The sequence below is a fragment of the Eretmochelys imbricata genome, chromosome 17 (assembly GCF_965152235.1).
Source record: "Eretmochelys imbricata isolate rEreImb1 chromosome 17, rEreImb1.hap1, whole genome shotgun sequence".
NCBI lineage: Eukaryota > Metazoa > Chordata > Testudines > Cheloniidae > Eretmochelys > Eretmochelys imbricata.
Genome location: NC_135588.1, coordinates 12,203,410 through 12,228,226, shown reverse-complemented (window position 1 = coordinate 12,228,226; position 24,817 = coordinate 12,203,410). Strand labels below are relative to the sequence as shown.

Here is a 24,817-nt window from a genome sequence, read left to right as displayed (position 1 = left end):
GAGCCAAAGCCTGTGCTCAGAGAAGAGCATCCCAGAGTTTGTGTGTGTGTGGGGGGGGGGGGGGTGTTGAAATACAGATCTGATTTACAGCCCAAGTTCCATCTCTTGTTTTTTGATGACGGTCCTTATGTTACTACACCCAAGTGGCCGCTATTAAACAGAGTGGGCCGTTAGCAAGAGAATCCAATTCTGCCCTTAGACTTCAGTAGGAATTGCACACATGTGTCTGAAGATCAAATTTAGCCCATACAGAAGATGTAGCAGTTGGTGGCAGGGCCAATCTAGTTATCATACTTATCAGCTCTCCATTACTGTAGTTATCTGAGCACTTCACAGTCGTTGATGTCGTTATTCTCACAATACCCCTGCGAGTTAGGGTAGTTGTAACAAGGTGGCCTGCTCCTCTAAAGGCCAGGGGGCGCCAGCCCTGTTCCATTATCACACCCAGCTGGGAAGAGATCAGGTGATCCATAAGGGCTGAAAGGGGCTCATTGAGAAGAAAACTACAGAAAGCAAACAGGCTCCTGGGGTAGGCCTCGGAACAGAAGGTGAGGCCTTTGTTGTCTGCTTTGGCCAAGGGACTAGCTTTGTTGGGTGAGTTTTGTGTTTGAATAATGAAGTGAGGAAGAGGGCCTATTCCAGACTCTGGGAAGGGTGTCAGGCCAATGGGCTACAGAAATGCTGCTGTTATGCCCCTTTTACAGATGGTAAATTGAGGCCTAGAGAGACTAGGTGACTTGCCTGAGCTCTCACAAGACATCTGTGGTAGAGCAGGTTTTGAACCTAGCTCTCCCACTTCCTAGACTAGGAGCCTAGCTACCAAACTAGCCTTTAATGATTCTGCCTTTATCTAATCCAGGCGCCCTGCAGCTATATCTCTATCTGCTTCCCAGGGCTAAGCAAGCAGGCTTTTTTGAAGTCTCATCTCTTTGGTGGATTCAGTCCATATTGAACTGTTATGAGTCAAATTCATCCCTGCTATGAGCAGAGCCAACACTCCATGAAGGCAGTGGAGTTAAACCTCAATTCGTTCCCATCAGCCCTTGTTTGCAGGGGGCTAAATGCTTCTCTGTTAAAACCTGTACAATTCCATTGACATAAGGGGGGTTGTTGGGGGTGTGTGTGCAGAATGACAGCAGACTTAGTTCTGGACTCTTGGGGAATTAATAAGAGGCCTGTGGGAGTGGAAAACTTTGTTCCAGTGGCATTTAAAACATTATTGTTCATTCACTTTACCCCCTTCTCCTTGCGCCCCCGTGCGGCCCCTCCCCTCCCCAATAATCAATCTGCTATGTTAAACTACATTTATTATTTCTGGTGATGTGGAGTTTAACATGATTACCGCGATCAGCCCAGGAATGTGACTTCCCCCGCCCCAAAGTCTGAAACATGAGCTGTAGTTACTATGCTGTATTGTAGCACCCCAGCTCTCCCTTTCAAAGGAGGGAGGGGATTCTCATGACTAGTGCTGGTTAGAGCAGTATTTCTGTGGGGAAAAAAATTAAAGCTGTTTTTAGTTCAAAGTGTTTGAAACAGGCCCAATTATAATTCATTTACTGCAAATAAAAGTCTGGGACCCAAAGACTCCAGATCTAGGCCTCAGTGTGCTGTGCAGACAAAAAATGAAGAGACTAATCTAGCAGATCTTTCTATTATAATAAAAGTTTATTAGAGTAGCACTGAGGAACAAACCCCAGTCAAGGATCAGGGCCCCATCGTGGTAGGGCTCTGCACAGACACTAAACACACTTTGCTTCAGAGACATTAGAATCTTATGGCTTTTTGCACATTACAATGACTTTTATGTCTTGGGATACTAAATTTATTATCCTATGCACATCTGTAAAACACTGAATGTAAAATTAACGTAAGAAACTGCTACAGAGTGTGAGTTAGCCCTTATACCCCAGCTACACACCTGTTCTCCCAAAAAAGCAATTGTGTAGCTATCCATATTCCATAACGTAGAGATGTTCAGCAGATATTTAGGATGGGCTTGTCAAAACCGGTGGACATCTTTAAAAGTCAGCTATTGACTTCAGTTGAAGCAGTGAGTGAGGCTAGTGCTGGCAGCATTGGAAAATCCTATCCTGCTTAGAGCTATCTTGAAGGTCTCATTTCGATAGTCACATTTCGTTCATTGACGCTCTCATCAGCAAAACGTCCAGGTATCAAGAGACGCAAAGCAAAGGGTATCCAGTTACGTACTAGTGGCTTGGCAGCATGGCTTCTTCAGATAATGTAAATCAACATTCATTTTCAAATGGATTCAGATGAACTGGGTGAGAATGCACTTAGCAAACAAGGTCACTTGTTTGATACACTCCACTTCCAGCAACGAGTGGATAGGATCACACACAGCTAGGAGTGCTTCAGTGCATGGAAAACACGGTACCAATGAAATAACCTTATTTATTCACAGTTAACATTTTTATTTGTTCCCACTCAACTAGAGTTCAACATCTGCCTCAATATACAACCCCCACTTGCTCTGGAGATTTAACTTTTCCACCATTTGCATCGATCAGTTCATGTGGAAGCAGTTTGGGCTCAGTCGTACAAGGGGCTGAAGACTCTCATCTGCCAATGAGGGTGCTCAGAACCTTGGGGGCTAAGCCGCGTGGGCTGCAGTCAATGACTAAGCTCCCATAAAGTTCAATGAGACCAGTATTTAGCCCTTTGCTGTGCTGGGCCACGCGCTATGAGTCAGTGAGGCCCACAGCTCTCATTGAAGTCAATGGGAATGGCAGATGCTCAGCAAATCTACAGTGCTTATGAATTCCTTGAGGGGAAATATTTTCCCCAATAAGTCACTATGATGCATAAGCTGCTCTCAGTGGTGAGGGGTGTGTATGTTTGGTTGGGAGAGAAGGGCTGTGAACGAGCCCAACAGACCTGAGTACAACCTGTCTAGTGGTGTGGGATGGATCACTATGGGAAGTTAGGGTCAAAGTTGAAAGCCAACACCTTGAAGGCTTCAGTGTAAGCACTGTGGACCAAGTACTTCTGTCACGTTACTGCACCTTCAGCCACGATGCACCAGCATAGCTGAGAGGAGAATTCAACCTTTAACCTCCGCTCTTGTGACAGCCAGGGCACAGAGAACAAGTGAGTCCCTAAGGAGGGACTACATGTTAATGCCCAAAAGGATGGCACTCGGGGCACAGCTGTACAGACCTTTCTGGTGGAGCTTGACGATGAGCCTATTTGGTTCAGAATAAATTTCCGAGAATGGTTCTTTGTTCTCAGTCTAGTGTAGGAAGCATGACGCTTTTATTCACTATGTATAAAGCCATGTGTTTAGAATGCCGTTACTAGCGCTGAACTGAAGCCTGGGGTCTGGTGGGGCATCTCTGGTTCCAGTTTCTTCCAGGAGTGCCTTAGAAAGGCTCCTCTGTAAAACAAACAAAACCCAATGTCTTTTTTTTTTTTAAAAAAATGAATCGGTAAGCCCATGAATTTATGCCCTTACCTCCCCTGACCCATTTTGACTGAGTCCATTAGAACAGTCCAAAGTACAAGGAAAGTGAGTACAAACTATGTAATGGATGGGTAATTATTTCAGGTTACAATCCCATATTCCTAGTCAGCCAAAACTCCCTTTAATGTCACACTCTGGTGCATTCTCTGTTTTAGTTGTATGGCATCTTTCAATGTGTAAATATGCTGCCTACAGAGAAAGGCAGCCATTTTGTGTCCAGGTTGGTGCAGTCTGTCTGAGGAGAGACATACACTGTATGCTCTTTCATTGATTTTTGTTCTTGTTTTTTTCCCCTTGATATAAAACAATGATAGTTCTGGCTAAAAGTAGAAGGTAGCATTTTTGTCTATGGAAAATATTATACAAAGCAATGGGAGATTGTCCTGAGTAAGGACTGCAGGATTAGGCCAAAGGTCCTTATAGTGAACATCACTTAGGTCAGGTGTGTGCACAGCTTTTGCACTGGTATAACTGTCAGGGAAATTATTATTATGGTTTTATCAGTACAGTTACACTGGTACGACCCCTAGTGTGGATGCCATTATACTGGTATAAAGGTGCCCTATAGCTTATGCCCCTTTGCATACAGAAATAAACTCTACTAGTATAAGCATCTTTAGACTGGCATAATTGTGCCCATTCTAGTGGGGTTGTACTGGTTTTATTATAACACTGTAATTAAAGTCATATAACACGGGCGGGTGCACAAGCCCTTAATTAAGATGTGATTACTAGAAACTTGTGGTTGGTTCTCAGTGTTGTCGTGCATCTTGAGTACCTAAAATCCTGTCTGCTAGGACAGCTGAAGACCTCATGCTTTATAAAAGGACAGCAGGGAGCTGATTTTAAGTTCCTGTGTGTAACTGAGTTGGTATGAAAATGCAGATATATATATTTTTTTAAAGTCTCCAACTGGAGAGTGGCTATAAAATTCAGTATTGACCTGTGGCAGCTTATTCAAGTGGCAACCATATAAGAATAGATGTTGGGAGCACCCAAGTTCTAGTCTCTCTGCCTCTGCCTTAACGTATAGCTTTGGGCAGTTGCAATGCAGCTAGGGCCAAATTCAAGCATTCCTACTGAGTTACCTTGACTAGGGAATGGGGCCTTGAAGATCAGAGTATAGTTTCTAAACATGGAGATGGTCTAGGAAAACATACCACTATCCACATTGAAATACCCAACTGCCCTGTGATGCTTTGATCTTTAACGTTTCCAGAGGCACCTGCTATGGGAAATGCCCCATCGCCCCGACTAGCCCAGCACCTAGTAACTGTAGATGGCTCTAACTGAGTTATACTGTATTTCTTAGAAATATTATAGTACCTTGTTTTCCAGGATTCCATTTTGGTTTCCTCCTGAGACTTTGCAAAGAAGCCAGACGCAGACATTTGGTCTGAACAAATAAATAATAATGACAATGAATACAAAAGAACATAGCCCTGCGTCCTTTATGTATCCACACTTGGTTAGGAGACAACTGGGTCCCTGCACCAGGCCTTGAGACCTGAGGCAAGCTCTGTCCCTGCTACAAAATAACCCTAATCACACTCATCATGCTGTATTTATGTATTTGGAAGCATATTGGGAAGTGAAGAGGGAAGAAGAGGCCGAGTACCTTGCAGGATCTGACCCTCCATTTCTGCATTTGAGGGAGGGATGGGAGGGAGAGTAAAGGAGGTTTTAAGCCATCTTTGCCACCTCTGTATTCTGGAGCTATGCAGGAGCTTGTCCATGGCCCCTTATGAACCCTGGGAAGCAGGCAATAGCCATGCACCTGGTCACACTACAGATCCCCCTCCTACACCAGGGAATGGGAATAGGGCTGTGCAGAAACCTTATGCTAGCTCTACACTGGCTCTGCCCAGGGGCTTTCCTTTGGGGACTGTTTGCACCCCTTTTAAGGCCCCTTTGCGCGGTCATAGTCTGAAAGGCCCTTAGCGTTCTGAGAGTCAAGCCCAGTGTGATTTACCAGACCAGATTCTCAGTTAATTTAAAGTAGGGGTAGCCCCATTGACTTCCATGGATCTGTGCCAGTCTGCACCCATGAGTCACAGCTGCAGGACTAGGCCCTAAATACTAAGGGCTGATTCTCCACTGTTACACCAGCTTTACATTGGTGTAACTTCCCCCAAATCAGGCAGAAGATAGATGTTGTGGAGGGCAGAGTCGGGCAGTGTCAATCCACAGTAACTCCATTAAAGTCAGCGGAACATAGGACTGGAAGAGCCCTCCAGGGTCATCAAGCCCAGCCCCTTGCTACCACAGGCAAACCCATCATATAACCCCGTTCGTAAGCTTATCAAGCTCCATCTTAAAACTACTTAGGTGGTTTGCCCTTTCTACTGCACGCCTGATCTGGGACCTCACTCCTGTGATGGTTAGAAAACTTCTTCTAATTTCCAGCCTGAATTTATTCATGGCCAATTTATACCCATTTGCTCTTGAGAGCCAACATTGTCCTTCAGCTTAAACAGTAGTGAAGTTCTGCTGGATTGTCATGAGTGTAAACAAAAATGGAATCTGGTCGGTTGTCAACTCCATGCCCAATTCAGGGCAGCGCACGCTGCCAGCTCTCAATAAGTAGTGAATAATAGAAGAGGCAGGTGTGACAGCTGAAGTATCATTGGTCTCTAGATTGAGGCTGTCTAAAGTCCGGCTGTCCCCAGCACCCCTTCGCTGTCCTCCACCCCCAAGAGCGTGCAGGGGGCACGTAGCATTTCTCACCTCGTGCTTCCTTAGAGTCGGACCTGGGAGAAGGATATTGCACTGGGAACAGGTCACCAACACATCGTAAGTCATTGGGTCTTCGAGAGCCTTAGGCAATACAGGATCCAGCGTGGCAGTGAAAGCAGGGCGGCCTGCTGACTTTTTGTTCTTCAGTGGCTTGAGCAAGGGCCTGGAGGCAGAAAAGTCCTTTTCCTTCCTCTTTGGGCGAACGTCCTTCCACGCCGCGGCTGCATCCTCGTGGCGGGGAGATGTAACCAGAGAGGGAGGTGGGAGCGGGCGGGATTTTGTAACAGACTGGCTGGCGAGAATCTCCGCGAGTTTGGAGAGCGGGCTGCACTCATTCTGTGGAGAACAGTTAAAAAGAATCATGAGAGAACAAAGGAAATAGCCAGATGGTGAACCAATGATGGGTGGCCTTGATAGTGTTGGGAAAAGGTATAGTCTGCACAGCGATTGAATATAAGAAAATTAAAAACATCAGAAGGAGATAATGGGAGACTAAACGCCAGTAAAGATGGAGGTCTTTAAAAACACTGGGGAGGGAGAGAGATTCTACAAAGCAGACTACAACTAAAAGTACCCTCTGGGGTGGGGAAGTCAGGGTTTGCAGGTGGTTTACAAAGCGAGGAGGATGGAGTCCAGGTAGATGCTCCAATGGGGAGTGAGGCTTTCATTAGGAGCTTCTGCAGCAAAGGTACCATCAAACTGGCTCAAAGGTTAGTGACAGCCCTTTCAGAACAGAAAGACCCCTCAGGGCAACAGAATTGGGGCCTACGTTCTTCAGGGCTGCTTTAACCAGTCTATCTCGATATGCCACTTCCTAGGCAGTGGGTGAGAAGGACGCAGGGGGCATGTAATGTCACAGCTGTTTGCATTCTGCATCAGCAGTGAGAGGCTAAGAGCCCTGGAGGCAGCGCTGCCAAACACAGACTGGTGCTAACGGCCAAGCTCGTGGTCACGAGGGCATGTGTAGCTGTTGCTAGCTGGACGTGGGATAGCAATGGCTGTGCAAACTGAGCAGCCAAAACATGTTGTCCTACCGAATCCAACATGTGGCTTTCGACAGAAAAGGCCTGACTTGAATGAGGCCCAAACTCTTTGCTGGTTTAGCTCCCAAACCACTTACCAGGTGTTGGAGGTACTGGTCATCTGGGAAGCACTTATTGCACTGCAGACAAAGATTGTCACTGAGACCTTCAGAGGAAAAAGGGGAAAGCGATCTGTTGGTAATACGCAGAGCGGGCACGAGTCCGTAAAATACTGTACCCAGGCTCCTCAAACTCGGGTCACGCTGGCTAGTACTAGAGGCACCTGATCCAAACACCACTGAACTTCAAGGGACCAGAGCCTGAGGCAGATATGGACCTGGATTTCACTATTGACCCCTATTAATAAACTCAAGTTCTGACCTTCCCTCCCTGCTGAACTTTGGAGTGGTTGAAATCTGACTCTGGATCCACATTTTGCCCCTTAGGCCCATCTTTGCATAGTGCTATCCCACAAAGGATTGTATATTTCCCAGTGAGTACGTTCTTGCTCTCTGTCTCCCATTGTTCTTTGTGGTGCCTACCAATAATTCTGAGGAAGGACAGTGTTCACAAATGATCACCCACTTATCCTATCACCCTCTGGTCAGGCCTCTTCTCTTACCCAACAGAAAACCGTCCCCAGCCCCAGAGGAGCATGATGCTATCGAACGCTTCAGTAATGCGCCTGGCTGTTGACACTTCAGTAGGAAGAAAGTCCATCTCAAATGTGCTACTTTTAAAGGTCACTGTAACAGGCTGGCAACATGGACTCTGAATACTTGAGGATTAAGCCAATCCCCCAGGAAGGGGGTGAGTTTGTTGCGCTTTAGCTAGTGTTTGCAAAGCTGCTTGTTTAGTCACTCTCGGCAGTTTGCAGTAGAAGTAGGATTGTTATGCCAACTTAATCGGATTGGTTTAATGGGATCGGGGTCCCTGCCTGAGAGAGAACACTGTCCTCCAGTTCTTGCACACCCAAATTGCCCTTAAAGCCAACAGGAATTTTGGGGGAAATAAGGAATGGTTGATCAAGCCCTAAGATGTCACTCTAGCTGAAAAGTCAATGGTGTGATTCTTATTTACACTAAGGCCCCTTTACATTGCCAGGGGCCTCTTGCAGACAAAAATAAGGCCCAATGTTTCTGAGTTATGCCACTATACATGCACAGCAACTCCACTTGACATCACCAGAGCTGCTCTGGATTTACAATTGTTGGTGTAATTCAGAGCAGAATTTGGCCCTTTAGCTGCGGCTGGTTAGACAATAACCCCTTGTGGGGAATTTCACACTATACAAAACAACCTGGATTAACAAGATTCATAGAGAATTGTGAATACAGTAATTACAGATAACTGGGAATTTCCAAAGCAACAGGTGTTGGAGAGACCTGACCCTGTTGCAGATCATGAGGGATTTTGGATACCTGAGGGTGGGAGAATCGAAGTTTGACGAGCAGACTCCTCGCTGGGTTGATAGTGCATCTCACCATTGCTTGATAGCTTACTGCCATTCTGACAAACGTCTTTGTGCTTGTCCAAGTCCTTGTACATGATGTATTTGTTACACTCCCAACAGAGCTCAGTGCGACTACCGCAGGCCTCCAGGTGCCTCTGTAGCTTATTGAAGGGCATTTCCAGCTCACAAAATGTGCATTTCAGTGATCGCTCATTACATTCATTGGACTGCATGTGGGCAGAGGAAATTATTGCAAACCGTAAATCAAAGCCGAAAGCATAAGGATGTTGGGCTGCAGCAATTGCTGCCGGTTCTGAAAATGTCCCCGCTAACTTCTCCATCCTCCTCTCGTTCCACATCTCCTTCCCAACCATTCCCACTGTCTGCTTCTCCCACCACAGCGTTGCACCTTCTTGCAGGCCATCCCTATGCTTAGAACGGCCTCTCGCTTTTCAGAGCCTCCTCCCTGGAATTGTGAGAGATGTGAGCTTGGGCTGCAGGGCAGAAGTGTCACTATCCATGAAAACAGTGGGCCCCCTGAGATGTGCAGAGGTGACAGACTCTCCTAGCCAATCCCTGCAGAACTACGTGGGAAGAGGAGGATAGGGACAGTGCTCACCATGTTTATTTAAATGTAAAATGTTCTGTTAAATTAAACTAAGGAACAACTGTCATGCTTAAGCTGTCTGACTCAGGGGCTGCTACATTTCAGCAGGCAAGATGTTTATTTTGAAGTCATTCCTCTTCAGTGCATATCAAGGTGATTTGTCAGAAATCATCTGAATAGGATTCTGATATTGTACATCACTCTACTCACCTCATGATTCTCCAGTAGGTATTTCTGCATGCTTTGGTGACACAGTTTACATCTGACCTGAAAGTGAAGAGGGAAAAGATTTAGTAGGTTGCTTAGGGGAAAATACGAAACAGATCATGGGGGAACACTTCAAAGATGTCTGGTGGCATCTCATGCCAACTCTGCTTCAGGCACATTGCCTAGGGTGGTGTTTCTATTTTCATCCCGTTTGACGAAAAGCTAGTGGAGATTGTAGTTTTTGCAGCAGGGACTGAGCTATGTTATGCAAGATTTAGTGGAAAATACAGTTCTGATCTGGCTGTTCAAATGCAGGATTTGGCCACTTTATTCAGGCATTCGAGCCTGAAAGTTCCCCAAGTTCAATGCTAAGGACAAGAGCCTCACATTTATGTAGGGTCCTAACTCTCATTGATTTCAGTGGAAGTTAGGAGCCTATAGCCCCATCAATATAGGGACAGATGCTCAACTGGGGTAAGATATCATCTCTCTGTTGACATCAGCGGAATTAAGATGATTTATGCTTGCTGAAGATGGCTCCAGTAGGACCTGATTCCTATGCTAGTTCTGCTATGCTAGTTTTATGCATTGAAATCAATGGAGTCCCACCAGCATATACTAGGTGTAACAGAGTGGAGTCAGGTCCATGTGTTCTAGGCCACAGACCCTCAGCTTGAGCATGTAAGTGCCATGTGGCTGGATGGGAGCTGTGAGCAGGGAGGAGAGGATATTTTCTGCTCTTCAGCTATAGACGTTCGTTGCTATTTGTCATCCAATAGCATGGCCAGGCTAAAATGAAACATAGCTCATAACTGGGAGCTCTTGTTTCAGGAAATAGAGCAACTCCCACCTGCTTATGTGCGTCTTGCTGATGCTCCTCCATCTCCTTTAGAGCTATAGGTTCATCACACTCTGGACAGATAGCGAGAAACCGCACGCAGTGGGCCTCATGGAGAGAGAAATTGGCAGCAGACACATCTCGTTTACTGTATGGCATGGAAGGGGGAAGGAAAGGAATGTTACTGGACCTCCTTTAACTCAACTGGCTTGTCCCTGAAAATTAGAGATGAATATTTATAGTTGTGCCCTGTTTGACTGAGACATTTGGACTCCGTTGCTGAGGTTGCACTGTTCTCCTATGAACATCTTTAAAGGGGACAGGCACGGTCAGTGGATTTAGGCCCAAAATATCTGGGTCTGATTCTCCTTTCACACATGTGTGAATCAGGAATAACTCCGACTGAGTCACAAAGGGGTGAAGTTGATGCGAGAGGAGAATTGGGCCCTATATTCATGTAGGGACCTGCAAAGTTTGGAGGTGGATTCCAGCTGTCCTCAGGTTTGGAGAACTTTGGTCTTTAATGGACCTAGGACAACATACATCTCCCTAGATTTTTGGTCCCGATTATGGTCATTTGTTTAGGCTTTCCAAGGATGGGAAGATAGGTATGGGTTCCCGATAGGTCAGTGGCTCTCAACCTTTTCAGATTACTGTACCCTTTTCAGGAGACTATAACAGGGTTAAAAAAAGAACTAGATAAGTTCATGGAGAATAGGTCCATCAATGGCTCTTAGCCAGGATGGGCAGGGATGATGTCCCTAGCCCCTGTTTGCCAGAAACTGGGAATGGGAGACAGGGGGTGGATCACTTGGTGATTACCTGTTCTGTTCATTCCCTCTGGGGCACCTGGCATTGGCCACTGTCAGGAGACAGGATACTGGGCTAGATGGACCTTTGGTCTGACCCACTGTGGCTGTTCTTAGGAGTCTGATTTGTCTTGCGTTCCCCCAAGTTTCAACTCACTTAAAAACTACTTGCTTAAGAAATCAGACACAAAAATACAAGAGTGTCACAGCACACTATTATGGAAAAATTGCTGACTTTCTTATTTTTACAATATAATTATAAAATAAATCCATTGGAATATAAATATTGTACTTACATTTCAGTGTATAGAGCAGTATAAAGTCGATGTCTGTGTGAAATTTTAGTTTGTACTGACTTCGCTAAATGCTTTTTCTGTAGCCTATTGTAAAACTAGGTGACTATCTAGATGAGTTGATGTACCCCTGGAAGACCTCTGCGTACCCCTGGTTGAGAACCACTACCCTAGGCTACCATAGTGACCCATGCTATTAATGGGAGGATGAAGAGACTGATTAGCCTGGATGTGGGAACTTCTGGGGACTTAGCAGAGAGTTAAGTCGTTTTGGTGACAGAACCATTGGGCATGAGGGGAAACTGAGGCACTGGCAGGGTTTGGAGGCACCTTGCTACAGATCCCTATTCCAGACTCCATGAAAACTAACTTTCCCTATAGGCCAGTTGTTCCATAATCCGGGAATTCCCTCAGCTTCTTTTGAAGCAGTTGGTACTTGCTGTTGCCAGAGACAGATGAGTCTCTGGTCTGACCCATTGTGGCATTTCCTGTGTTCCTAGATGTTTGTATATAGAAGCAGAATGTGGACAGTAACCAATGGGGGAGGATCTGCCCATGATAAAGGGAAACATGTGTTTTTAAAATACAAAAAATAGTTTTAAAAACTCTTGGCAGCCTTTTTGCAAAGTTTAACACAAAGCAGATAACAACCCTTGCCACCTCATTGCTGCTGGCGAGCTTCAAGAGCCTGCCCTGGCCCTGACCTCCTCCTCACTGAGAGAGACTAAGGGGAGCTCTTCAGAGCAGTATCCGAGGGGTAGCCGTGTTAGTCTGTGTCCACAAAACCAACAAGGAGTCTGGTGGCACCTTAAAGACTAACAGACTATGCTCAAATAAATCTGTTTAGTCTTTAGGGTGCCAACTCCTCATTGTTTTAGAGCAGTGGCTCTCAACCTTTCCAGAGTACTGTACCCTTTTCAGGAGTCCAATTTGTCTTCCGTACCCCCAGGTTTCGCCTCACTTAAAAACTCCTTGCTTACAAAATCTGACCTAGTAATAAAAAACTGGCACAGCATACTATTACTGAACAGTTGCTGACTTTCACATTTTACCATAGAATTATAAAATAAATCCATTGGAATATAAATATTGTCCTTTCACTTCAGTATATCGAATATAGAGCAGCATAAACAAGTCATTGTCTGTAAGAAATTTTAGTTTGTACGGACTCTGCTAGTGCTTTTTCTGTAGCCTGTTGTAAAACTAGGCAGATACCTAGAAGAGTTGATGTACTCCCTGGAAGACCTCTGCGTACCCTGGTCTAGTGCTCCTACAACCCTCAAATATAAATATCACACTGGGGAAATAAAGGATTTCTTACCAGTTCTTGCAGAACTTGCTCTCCTCCTCCATGGTTTCTCTCGGGCTGTGCCCCTCTTTGTCTTTCATTATTTATTTGGTCAGGCTGTAGGGAGAGAAATGAAACTGAAACTGCCTGTAATACTAACCCAACCCTAAACTAGGGCTCTACCAACAAAATCTGTGAAACAGGAAGCGTGGTGTGAGTAGGGAGGGGCAGTGTTTCGTGGTTGCTGTTTACCAAGAGTTCGGGTGAGCCCCCGTCCTGGAATAGACTCAGCTCCAACCTAGTCTCCAGGTGCTATGTGTTTGGGGTGGTATTTCCACCTCCTTCCTCTGTATCCCAAATTACTTTGAATACAATAAGGCAGTGGCTCTCAATCTTTCCAGACTACTGTACCCCTTTCAGGAATCTGATTTGTCTTGCGTACCCCCAAGTTTCACCTCATTTACAAACTACTTGCTCACAAAATCTGACTTAAAAATACAAAAGTGACACAGCACGCTGTTACTGAAAAATTGCTGACTTTCTCATGTTGACCATAGAATTATAAAATAAATCCATTGGAATATACATATTGCACTTACATTTCAGTGTATAGTCTATAGAGCAGTATAAACAAGTCACTGTCTGTATGAAATTTTAGTTTGTACTGACTTCGCTAGTGCTTTTTCTGTAGCCTGTTGTAAAACTAGGCAAATATCTAGATGAGTTGCTGTACACACTGGAAGATCTCCGCGTACCCTCAGGGGTATGCGTACCCCTGGTTGACAACCACTGCAATAAGTAATTTGCCGAGTTGCATGCAGACTTTTCTCTGGGGCTGTGAAAGCTCTAGAGGGAGGGGGAGCTCTTCACCTGCTCAGCTCCAGCCCTGAGGCTGCCTGTGATCCGATGGCGAGTCTGCAGAGTCAAACTTCCTTGTCACAGGGGACAGCACAGGGATCTGTTCCTCCACCCCCTTCCTGCCTGTTGCTGTGAATTCCTTTCCTGAGGACAAAGAAAACATGAATAGCCTTCAGTGGATTCCTTGGCAGACAGCCCTCCTGGTGACCACAAGAGGGAGTTAGATTTCAGAGTAGCAGCCGTGTTAGTCTGTATTCGCAAAAAGAAAAGGAGGACTTGTGGCACCTTAGAGACTAACAAATTTATTTGAGCATAAGCTTTCGTGAGCTACAGCTCACTGCATCCAATGCATTCAGTGGAGTTAGAACACCCCCCCTTGTCTTCCTCTTATTTTTCTCTATCCAGGCTTTGCGTGGCCAGCACTATAGGATCCCAGCCCTGATCTAATGGGTCTTTCCCATCTCCTATTTAGACCAGAACACATGTGAGTGCAGGATACAGTCCTCTAAGAGAAGGTGCATCAGGAATTGAAATGATTTGAACATTTCCAATATTAATTTGACTCAGGACAAAGACCTGACAGATGAAGCAAGCTGACCAAAGGAAAAAAATCCAAACCTGTTTTCAAGTTTTCACTGCATGGGAAACTGGTAGAATGTTTCACGCCTAGGGCATTTTCTCAAATGTCTTAAAAGGAGCCTGGCATCCGCGGGCTGTTAAACTGACCTTGTATGACATTTTGCTTATAAACACGCTGCAAATTTCCCTCCATCCGTAACATTTTATCCTAATGGATGGGCACAGGACTAGGAACAGGAGACTTGGTTTTAGTTGTGCTGTAGATAAGCCCTAATTTAAGTGAGTTTGTGTGGAGGAGAAAGTAGACAGAGCATCATAAAATAAAAAGCGGATAATCTAACACACTCTAGGCTAATCTCGCGATGAATCTCACTGAGTGGGCTTCAGGCTGTTTTGTTACTAGCGTGGAAGATTACTTACAGCTCGGTGCTAGTAGGTAGCTTAGAAAGGTTACCCTCAACCTCACCGATCCCCCATGGTGTCTGTATCTCCTCCAAGCCACATCCTCCTTTGTTAGCACAGCTCATTGGTCTCTGACCATGTGACAATGTCCATTGTTATCTCAGCCAATCAGAGCCCTGTGGCCTGGTTTCCAACTTCAGTTTCCCATTAGCATTTGGACCTTGCATCAGGCCACAGGTCTGAATCCAATGGGGTCACTTTGCTTCATTCATTCTCCCCTTGTCTGTCCAGAGAACTATCAATGGGGGAAAAATTTGCATGTGGACACAAGGTGCTTCTCACTATTGGAAAGATGGTTGGTACCTGTGGCATTTCCTAATAACTCCTAGTGCTCATAGAGCACTATTTACCAGTAGCTCTCAAACCACTTCATAAAGGGAGATCATTATCCCTGTTTTACATACACGGGGGGCCCAGCAAGGTCACCCAGCAGGCCAGGGGCAGAGCTGGAAATAAAGCCCAGGTTTCTCAAGTCCCACTCCAGTGCACTATTCCCTAAGCACACTGCCTCACCATGGAGACAAGTCCTGAGTTTCATGAGCATAACACTTCCAGAACCTTCCAGATCACCCTTGGGCTAGCTTTTTGTTTTGCCTAATAACCCTCAATCCACTTCAGGAGAACTTTTTTGGTATGAACAAAGGCAAATCTTTAATCTGTGGGCATCAAACCTCCCCTTTGCCCCAGTACAAATATTGTGATGGTTGGGATCAGTAGGTAGGGTGACCAGACAGCAAGTGTGGAAAATCGGGACGGGGTGGGGGTGGGGGTGTAATCGGAGCCTATATAAGAAAGACCCAAAAATTGGGACTGTCCCTATAAAAGCGGGACATCTGGTCACCCTATCCGTGGGGGCACATGAACTTGCAGACATGCTAGATTTAAAAGGCAGGGTCGTGACAGGACATTTTCAGTGATTGGTGCTTGATTGTGGAAATCACTCTCTCCCATTGGTCCAGCACAGTTGGGATCCGTTGACGTTTCCAGTCAAACTGCAAGTTTTCTTTTCGTTGTGTCGTGAGCTGACGGGGATATAGGTTGGTTGTGGAAGAAGGCTTGTGTGTGCTGTGCTGGAATATTTCTTTTTGGCTGCTGATCCACATGAAATTTGGACCAAGTGTAAATCATTATAAGGCTCTAGATTTCTAGAGATGCCCTTCTAATGAATCACAAGGAATAAACGAGGGGGAGTAGGAGTAGAATTCTGTTCCATCGCATCGCTTCCCCATTTCAATCCTGGTGGAATTATTTTCGTTAGGACTATCTGGTGGACAACCTATGTCCTGACGACCGAAAAGCCTGTATCAGTGAATGGAAACATGAGATTACTGCAGCACTGATAATGGAAACAAATTGTCACACTTTACACTGAGGTTCCATTTATAAATGGTTTATAAAGAGTTAGTAGGTGTTATAAGTATGTTACAGACACAAGCAATAGGTTAGAGACCTATTAATAAGCACACCAGAGAGTGATATAGATGTTTATAAGATACCTGTTGATTTGCTGGATTCTGTAAGAATCTATAGCAATTGATTAGCCATCTATTAAAAATATATTAGTTAACCTTTATAAATGGGACCTTAATATATAGTGTCTCAAAAATATTAGCTGCAAAGGATTATACTTCATATTTATTATTTACTGTAGTGCCCATGATCTGCTAGGTGCTTTCCAGACATATAAAACACTCAGGGGCTTAGTCTAAGGATGGACAGTTGGACAGGTAGATAAACCTCAAGGAAGAAGATTTTCTGGGCAAAGCAACAAGATTTGCTATAATCTGGATTTCTGCTCTTGTACCTGGGCAGTCTAGAGCAGGATTTCTCAACCTGTGGGTCAGGACCCAAAACTGGATCTCCAGAATGTTTCAAAGGGTCGCATGGCAGCACCTGTGGCTTCTGTTCCATGGGGGTGGCTGGGCTCACCTCCCTGGTCCAGGCCCTGCAACCTCTGGGGTCCCAGCACCACTCAGGTTTAACCCAGCTGTCATGGTGAGGGGAGGCAGGGGAGGCCAAATTTGAGTGAGTGGCCCTGCAACCCTATGAGCCAGGTCACAACTCCACTCTCACAAATTTGGTCCAGGCAGGGGGGCAGAGCCAAAACTGAACGACACTGCAACCCCAGAGGTTGCAACACCAGGAGTGGAGAGCCATGCCAAGCCAGCCCCACAGCACAAGAGCTGCAGGAGTCATTCAGTCTGTGACCAGGGCTTGAACTCTGCGTTTCGGGACTGTCCCACCCAATTCAGGACAGATGGTCACCCTATTTCACGTGTGCTTATCTTTACTCATCAATTAGGCCCAGGCAAATCAATACTTATGAAAATTAGGTCCTAAGGTTCAGATTCTTCATTGCTTTGCCCCGGGTCATTTACACCAGTGCAAAGTGAATGTCTTTGCACCCCTTTTGCAGTGATATAATTGACTACAAGGTGCAGGACCCTGGTGAATCAGGCCCCTAGGGTCTCAAGTTGAATACCCAAAGTCACTGGACACTTTGAAAATGTTGAGCCTTCACCTCTGTCTGTAATATGGGATAACGTTCATTCCTCTACCTTACTGGGGGGTTGGGAAGAATCCTTAGCTAATGTTTGCAGAGCTTCTCCAGAATGCCACACATGGGCTAAGTGTTGTTGTTAAATCAGAGTTCATTTCGCTGTGGTTAATTTTCTGCCTATACCAAAAAACAAAACAAAAAAATCCACTATTGCCCAGACCCGGAAATAATTAATGTTTATCTGGAGAAACACAAATTATGTAACACAGCAAAGAAAAGGCTTTTGAAAAAATATGTAAATGAGATGGCAGCCATCAGGAAGTAATGGAAGGACAGGCAGACTACAATGATGCCAATTACAATTCAAATTCTCCCCCCCCCCACCCCCAGTGTTTACTCTGTACAGTATTTGAAACTCTCCCCGGGGTTTGACTAAACTGTACTGGAAGTACCATCCAGGGCTCAGAAGTCTGGTCAGCAAGGGACGGTGACCGAGAGGTTCATAATGAAGGCTTTTATGTAGAAAGTTATTGGGCACAGGGATTGTACTGAAAGAACTGTAAGTTCAGAGTTACAAAAGCTCTTCTTGGAAAAATATCAGACGCTGAATTAGGAACCCAGTCGAAAGATATTCCTAAAGGAACACTGTGGACTGGCAGAGGCTGCAAAAAGTACTTAGTGGGGGGAGGAGAAACAGAAGGTAACGAACAGCGATGTCCCCTGAATGCCAGTAATAACTTTCTTTCAGTTTAAGGCTTGTGTGTAAACCTTCTAGTGCATAAGGTAATGATACAAGACATGTTTTACGCATCTGATCAAATTAAGCATCACACAGAGAGGTAAGTTCTGAACAAGTTTTTTTTTTTTTTTTTTTTTCAATGTCAAAAGACAGGGTAGTAGAAGTTTTCTGCTAAAACCTAGTAGTTCATTTAAGCGTCAGATTCCCCCTCCCCGCCCCCTCTCAAGTATCAGAGCTCTTGCAGGTCTCAGTGACTTTAATTTCATTAAGGTTTTGCACTTCTAAATGCTGTGTTGAAGCTGCGACATTTTAATTGTTTTAAAAAATGGTTGTATTTTGCGTGAGACAAACTGATTGCTTTGACACCAGGACGTTGTGCTTGCAGAAGGTGTGCTTATGTGGTTGGTGAGTGTTTGAACTATACAGGTGGACAGGGGGTGGGAGAAATTTCTGTCTCCAAATACACCCACTTCTACCTGTAAGTCATCTGTGCCAGTGGCCAGCCCTGTCTAGTGATAACAGCAGCCACTGGCATCCATGGTTCAGGAGGAGGACAAGATATCTCTGAAAAGTAATTTCTTTGGAATAAGTCAGATTACACCAAATAATCTTTATTTTCTAATTTCCCCACCTGGAACTCTTACCTCCCAACTTTACCCCTTATTCTCCAAGTTACTTAATTCAAACACTGCAATTGTCTTACCCTTTGACAGATATTTTGCTGTAATGTCCCATTCGCTGGTGGACCTGTGTTGTGCCATGGTTCTGAAGAGTATTCAGATCAAATGAAACAGACATTCATGGTTGTATTTATATGGGAAAGGATGGACTTGTTAAATTACAGGGCTCAGGAGGCTGGAGTTCTCTTACCAGCCCTGCCACAGATTCTGTGTTAGCTTGGGCACGTCACGTAACCTCCCCGTGCCTCAGTTTGCCCATCTGTAAAGTGGGGATAAGAGTAGCAAGGGTTTTATGAGGATTCATTCATTAATGGTTGTAAAATGCTTTGAAAGACTCCAGAAAGGTTGCTCTGTAGAAACACAGTGCACCACTGGCCTAATCCAACACCCATTAATGGAAGCCGAGCTGTTTAGTCCAAAGGCTTTGGATCAGGCCCCTATATTTGCTTTTGCACTGAATTTCCAGTTTTTGCTTTATTGACTCTTGTTAGGAGCCATGCTAGTCTATAGAAGGACATTCCCATCTAGCCCAAATTGTCTCCAGTTTCCAAACAATCCTTTGGCGGCTGTTAAAGGGTGGGGAAGCACATGGTTCAGCTTTGCAAACCCTGCCCTGCCCTTAGTGGTGGTGACTTGCGGGAAGCAGCTCTTTACATGCTTGCATGGTGGAGTCATTCACCCCGCCACGGGTTTCAGGTCTGTGGGAGGGTCTGACTAAAGCCCATTTTGAAACCTACCCAACTCCGAGCGCTTTGGCTTTGCGAGCGCAGCCGTGTCTCTGCAGCAATGTGAACAGTGATGGGTGCCCCTTAGCCTGCGAGCAGCCAGAGGCCAGGCTCGTGTGGGCCATGTGAAAGAGCTGCCATTCTCACAGAACCATGGGATCCGGCCAAGGCTGGCGTCACTATGCATGCACAGGCTGAGGGGGATGGGGATGGGGACAGGGACAGGAGGGAGAGCTGCCAAATCAAACCTGTTCCTCTCAGCCAGAAGCGCAAGCAAACTCCCAAGAGCAGCCATTGTAAGCTGCTGTCCTTCCCCATTCTGCCCAATCACACACCCCCTGCCCTCTCCCCTTGCTAAGCACTTCAGTAGGCTGGAAGTGCCCCTTATCTGGCCACAGCTGTCTCCTTTATTTTAATTAGATCTACCTACCCCCCCGCCCACATCCTCTCTAATCTATGTTTTTATATAGATAAATTTCAACACCAGGTACAATCCTGATGGGCTAGACTGACCCGCGTGACAGCTGGGTGAATTTGGCCCATTGCCTCTTACACAGAGAATTAACTGACACTGAAATAAAACATTCTCTGGGGAGGTGTTTAAAGGCATGGAGGATCTAATTTAAATGGGAAAGGGAGGAGGGACTGGCTTGCTGGGGTTATCTAGCAGTGATGGGTTAGGGAGCTTTTTTACCTCTCTGAGTTGTGGGGTTCCTAATTCAGCAGCCCACTAAGTGATTGAAGGCTGGTTCAGCCCAGCAGCGGCTTGGAGGCTCACGTGCAAGACTTGTTCGGTTCCTGTGCAGTTCCTAGTGGAGAGAGATCCACATCACAGTTGGCGCTACTTAGCACCCTTGTTGGCAGCCTCAGCAGAGAGGTCAAGCAGTGGATGGGTCCCTGTAAGTGGCCTGAGCCAGGTTAGCCCTGGGGCTGTTTGGGGAAGCTTACTCACTGCCTCTACAAACTTTTACCACCACTGAATGGAATTTATGAAACAGAGTAAAGTGAGCCACATCCTCCACTGGTGTAAATTGGCATAGCTCCATTGACTTCAATGGGTCTCTGCTGGTTTCCTCCAGCTGAGGATCTGGCCCTAGAGGGAGCAGTAACTCCAGGAAGGAAGCTGTGATCTGTTTTTTGGAGGCTGGCAAAGTCAACTCCCAATGGCTTTAATTATCAACAAGTCTAATTTATTTTTGTGTATAGGCAAGATTGTCAGAATTCTGCAAGCTGGGTGCCTAAAGTCAATGTCCAGGCACCTCAATAGAAGAGGCCTGGTTTTCCAGCTCCCAGGGGCTTCAGTGAAGTTGGTGGGTGCTCATCACTCCTGCAGGTCAAAGCGTTTAGTGATGTGCCTAACCCCGACTTTGGAGCCTAATTTTAGGCATCTAAGTTTGCAAACACAGGCCTTAGTTCTGCCGTGGGTGCCTGCCTTGTTAGATTGTGTGTCTGGCTGGCTCCTGGCAATACTGCAAACCTGATACTACCTGCTTGTTAAAATGGTGTTAAGGCAGATCTGTGTTTTTGTTCTGGCCTGTGGGAGATTGGGTCTGAATTTTATAGCTGGCCCCTCTCTTCCCCCAAATTCAGCGGTGTCTGGACTCAGGAGTTTGGTTCTAAGCTCTCTCTCTCGTTCAGCTGCATCTGGTCAGGCAGCAATTCAGCCCCTTCATAAACTCCAAGAGAGTTCTGGTAAGGTCACATCTTTGCAGGTGAATCCATTTGTCTAGATTACTCTCTGCCAGTTTCTTCTTTTCATCTCTTTTCCGCCTCATCTGTTTCTCCCCACAGGGATGCCACTGCCTCTCTCCTTAATTTTTTCCCCTCTCTGGAACTGCCCAAGACCAACTGCGATCCAACACTGCAGGGCACTTTGTGCTTTCAACATTCCTTCCCTTCCTATCCTGTTAAAGACATAACACTCCATTTGCTAGTCAAACCACTTCAGATGAGAGGATCATTCCATTGTCCGTATGTCTCCTTTCGCATATCTTGTACCTCTTGCTCTGATCTTCCATTGGTCAATCAATGAAGAGCCCAAGTCTCAATTACTTGGGATTTTTGATCCTTTTCATAGAATGCATGCAGTTAAATTATCTAAGGCATGTTGAAGATGGGTTTGAATGAAGCCTCAACACCCCTCTGTAGTAGATAGGGAAACTGAGGCACGGGTTGGCTAAGTGACTTGCCCAAGGCCATATGAGGACTCAGTGTCAGAACAAGGCATGGGCGCAGCCTCCTCAACCAAGATTTTTCCCTTTATTGATTTAGCTAGTCCATTAAAAGGCATCTCCCACTGCTTGGTTGATTTTGTCTTTTTATTCTGTGTTTACTGGGTGAGCACAATTGCTGTCTCTCCACTGAAGCCACAAACCAATTAACTATGTTTGCATTAGTTGCTTGGGTACAGCAAACAGTACAGCTTCTATAAGGAGTTACCTCTTTACAGTTACTTACTTGAGAGCTTCTGACACTTCCATCTGCTGCTGGAACCTGGACACATGAATGCAGGTTTGAGCTGATTCCAGCTCCCTTTCAGCCTCTCCACCTTTGTGGAATCTTTTCTGGGCTCATTATGTTACCCAGAGGAGCTGCTGCTGGGGCTCCAGCCTGCTACTCATTTCCTTTGTGGGCATTCATCGTGTTAGCCAGCAGAACAGAGCATCTCCTTTTGTGACTCTGAGCCTGGAGTGCCTGGTCACTAGAGGCCAAAACCTGCCAACGGTACCTTAAGTCATCAGCACAGCCCTTACCCAGGTCGTGCAAACCGTTACTCACATGAGCAGCCCCAGTGACTTCACTGGCCCTGCATCACGGTTTGCAGGATCAGATCCACAAGTCCTTGCTTCCCCACAGCAATGCACTTCAGCTTGGTTGTTGACACCTGTGTGTGAAGCAGGGAAAATGCCACTCCTCCAGAATTCCCCACTGTCTCACGCCAGTGGCAGCGTTTTAATGCCCACTTTGCCCAGGTGTGATTTACGCGTCAAGGTGCAAAGCAGTGGTGAATCAGACCCCTTGGTCTTCACTTGAGCAACGCTCTGCTCCAAGTGAAGAGGATCTGGCATGGCCCTAGCAGAGCCATGTTTTAGCGCAGTTGGGCCTTGCCCATACTGGAGTAGAGCTCATGCTAACTGGAAACATGTTTAAGCACCGTTCTTGCTTGCAGGATTGTAGCCCAGTTTCCATGAGCAATGTGGAGAAGGTTTTTCTTATAACTGTTATAAATGACAGCCCCCGATGAACCACGCAGAGAGCAGCTAGAGAGCATGGCTTTATAACATGAGCTGGGATACACAACGTAACTCCTCTTGTCAGGCCGCTAACAGGGGTAACATGATTGTACTCCAGAGCTTTCAGTGGGCGGTCGTGCAAGTAGAGAGAGAAAGAGTTTCTGCCACAAAGACAAGGTGTATGAGCTAATCTCTTTTACTGGACCAACTTCTGTTCTGACCTGAAGAAGAGCTGGGTGTAAACTGGAAAGCTTCTCTCTCTCTCTCTCTCTCTGCAACAGAAGGCGGCCCAATAAAAGAGATTATCTCACCCACATTGTCTCTCTAATAGCCTGGGACCAACAGGACACCACCATTGCATACAGAGTTTCTGCTGTGCAGCCAGGAGGGGGCCCTGGCTCCTTCTTACCAGTGTCCCTGTAAGGAAGAGAGGCAGGAAAAGTGGAGGGGGGGAGTGGGGAGCGGAGGAAAGGAGAATATGGAGGGGGGGATGCCCGGTTGCAGGAGGAGGAGAGGGCTGGGAAGGGTGGTCAGAACAGAGGATGGGGCTAGTAGGGAGGGGGCTTAGAGTTGCCATGCTGGGCAATCAATGCTTTGTACTAATAACTTGCTCGGAGGAGTTTGATCCCAGTCCCTGATCATTCCCCAGCAGAACATTTAGGAGCGACCAAGACAACTCTGGACTCTTCTCCGCAGGAGCCAGAGGGCAGCCAACCAGCCTGGGCAGAGACACCTCTCCCCCCCAGCAGCCACTAGGCTGGGCAGAGATCCCCCCCCCAGCAGTCAACCAGCCTGGGCAGAGACACCTCTCCCCCCCTAGCAGCCACTAGGCTGGGCAGAGATTCCCCCCCCCCCAGCAGTCAACCAGCCTGGGCAGAGACACCTCTCCCCCCCCAGCAGCCACTAGGCTGGGCAGAGATCCCCCCCCAGCAGCCACTAGGCTGGGCAGAGATCCCCCCCCCAGCAGTCAACCAGCCTGGGCAGAGACACCTCTCCCCCCCCAGCAGTCAACCAGCCTGGGCAGAGATTCTCTACCCCCCCCCCTCAGCAGCCACTAGCCTGGGCAGAGATCCCTCCCCCCGCCCCCCATTACTGGGCTGGGAAATGAGGCCGGTGCAAGTTTCCTTCATGCAGCACTCTCTGCTGGTGGCTGCATTTCCCCTGCTCCCAAGTCCCACCGCCCCAGGGTTACGGGTGTGTGTGGGGGGGGTCGTGTGTGAGAGCTGGGGCTGGGCGGGGGGAGGCCTGACTCAGGATCCCCGTCCCGTCCCGGGACTGCCAGGGGCACAGGGGGGATGCGTGGGATAGGGGCTGGCGGGGACTAGCTGGGTGCCTGGTTGGTAGAGTACATGATTCCCCGCCCCACACGCTGCCATTGGCACGGGGGGGGGGGTGTGGGTGTGTATGGGGGGGGGAGTCTGGCACATGATCCCCGCCCCACGGGCACAGGATGGTGCTGGGCGGGAAGGGGGGAGCTGGGGGCCGTGTTGGCGTTTGACACCTGATCCTGCCACTCCCCCCGGGGGCTGTGAGTGGCCCACAGGGATGGGTGGGGTAGACGGGGGGCAACGGGGGGGGAGCTGTGAGTGGCTCACAGGGAGGGTGGTATAGGGGGGCTGTCAATGGCTCGGGGGGGGGTTGGACATGGGGCAGCGGGGGGGCTGTGAGTGGCTCACGGGGGGTGGACATGGGGCAGCGGGGGGGGTAGAGGGAGGCTGTCTGGCTCACGTGGGGGGCTGGACGTGGGGCAGCGGGGGGGCTGTGAGTGGGGGGGTAGAGGGAGGCTGTCTGGCTCACGTGGGGGGCTGGACGTGGGGCAGCGGGGGGGCTGTGAGTGGGGGGGTAGAGGGAGGGTGACTGGCTCACATTGGGGGGGGGCTGGACGTGGGGCAGCGGGGGGGCTGTGAGTGGGGGGGGGTAGAGGGAGGGTGACTGGCTCACGTTGGGGGGGGCTGGACGTGGGGCAGCGGGGGGGCTGTGAGTGGTGGGGGGGGTAGAGGGAGGGTGACTGGCTCACGTTGGGGGGGGCTGGACGTGGGGCAGCGGGGGGGCTGTGAGTGGGGGGGGTAGAGGGAGGGTGACTGGCTCACGTGGGGGGGGGGGGCTGGACGTGGGGCAGCGGGGGGCTCCCTCTGGTGGCAGCGGCCGCCGGCACTGAGGTCGCCGCGGCGCAGTCCGGCGGGGGGGGGGGGGGGGCGGCCGGTGTATTTAAACCACCCTCTGCAGCCAGGTCCCTCTCACTCGCTGGCTGCCCGCCGCCGCCGCCGCCTGCCGCTGCGCTGGGCTCGGACCCCCCCCCGCCGGACC

At 47.6% G+C, this 24,817-nt stretch overlaps 1 protein-coding gene across 3 annotated transcripts; it reads right to left on the bottom strand.

The window, feature by feature from the left end:
• Positions 1 to 1,652: 1,652 nt before the first annotated feature.
• XAF1 (XIAP associated factor 1) lies at positions 1,653 to 13,621 on the bottom strand. Of its 3 annotated transcripts, none has more exons than XM_077836761.1 (8): positions 13,605 to 13,621; positions 12,768 to 12,851; positions 10,357 to 10,492; positions 9,510 to 9,566; positions 8,661 to 8,919; positions 7,338 to 7,405; positions 6,209 to 6,553; positions 1,653 to 3,394 (listed from the first exon to the last, which is right to left on the bottom strand). In XM_077836761.1, the coding sequence occupies exons 2-8, from the start codon at positions 12,833 to 12,835 to the stop codon at positions 3,281 to 3,283; spliced, it is 1,047 nt and encodes a 348-aa protein (XP_077692887.1). In that variant the 5' UTR covers positions 12,836 to 12,851; positions 13,605 to 13,621; the 3' UTR covers positions 1,653 to 3,280. The 3 variants fall into 3 exon arrangements, with proteins under 3 accessions (XP_077692887.1, XP_077692889.1, XP_077692888.1); XM_077836763.1 differs by lacking the exon at positions 13,605 to 13,621 and adding an exon at positions 4,808 to 4,877 and having other exon boundaries at positions 12,768 to 12,906; XM_077836762.1 differs by lacking the exons at positions 1,653 to 3,394; positions 13,605 to 13,621 and adding an exon at positions 4,776 to 4,877 and having other exon boundaries at positions 12,768 to 12,906.
• Positions 13,622 to 24,817: the final 11,196 nt, after the last annotated feature.

Bases quoted from the DNA above. Each gene is read 5' to 3' on its own strand.
- XAF1 (XM_077836761.1), bottom strand. From the start codon at position 12,835: ATGAAAGACAAAGAGGGGCACAGCCCGAGAGAAACCATGGAGGAGGAG. The intron at 9,567-10,356 runs GTGGGAGTTGCT...CTTCACTTTCAG, and splicing joins AGCAAGACGCACATAAGCAG to GTCAGATGTAAACTGTGTCA. The intron at 6,554-7,337 runs GTAAGTGGTTTG...TGTTCTCCACAG, and splicing joins ACCAGTACCTCCAACACCTG to AATGAGTGCAGCCCGCTCTC.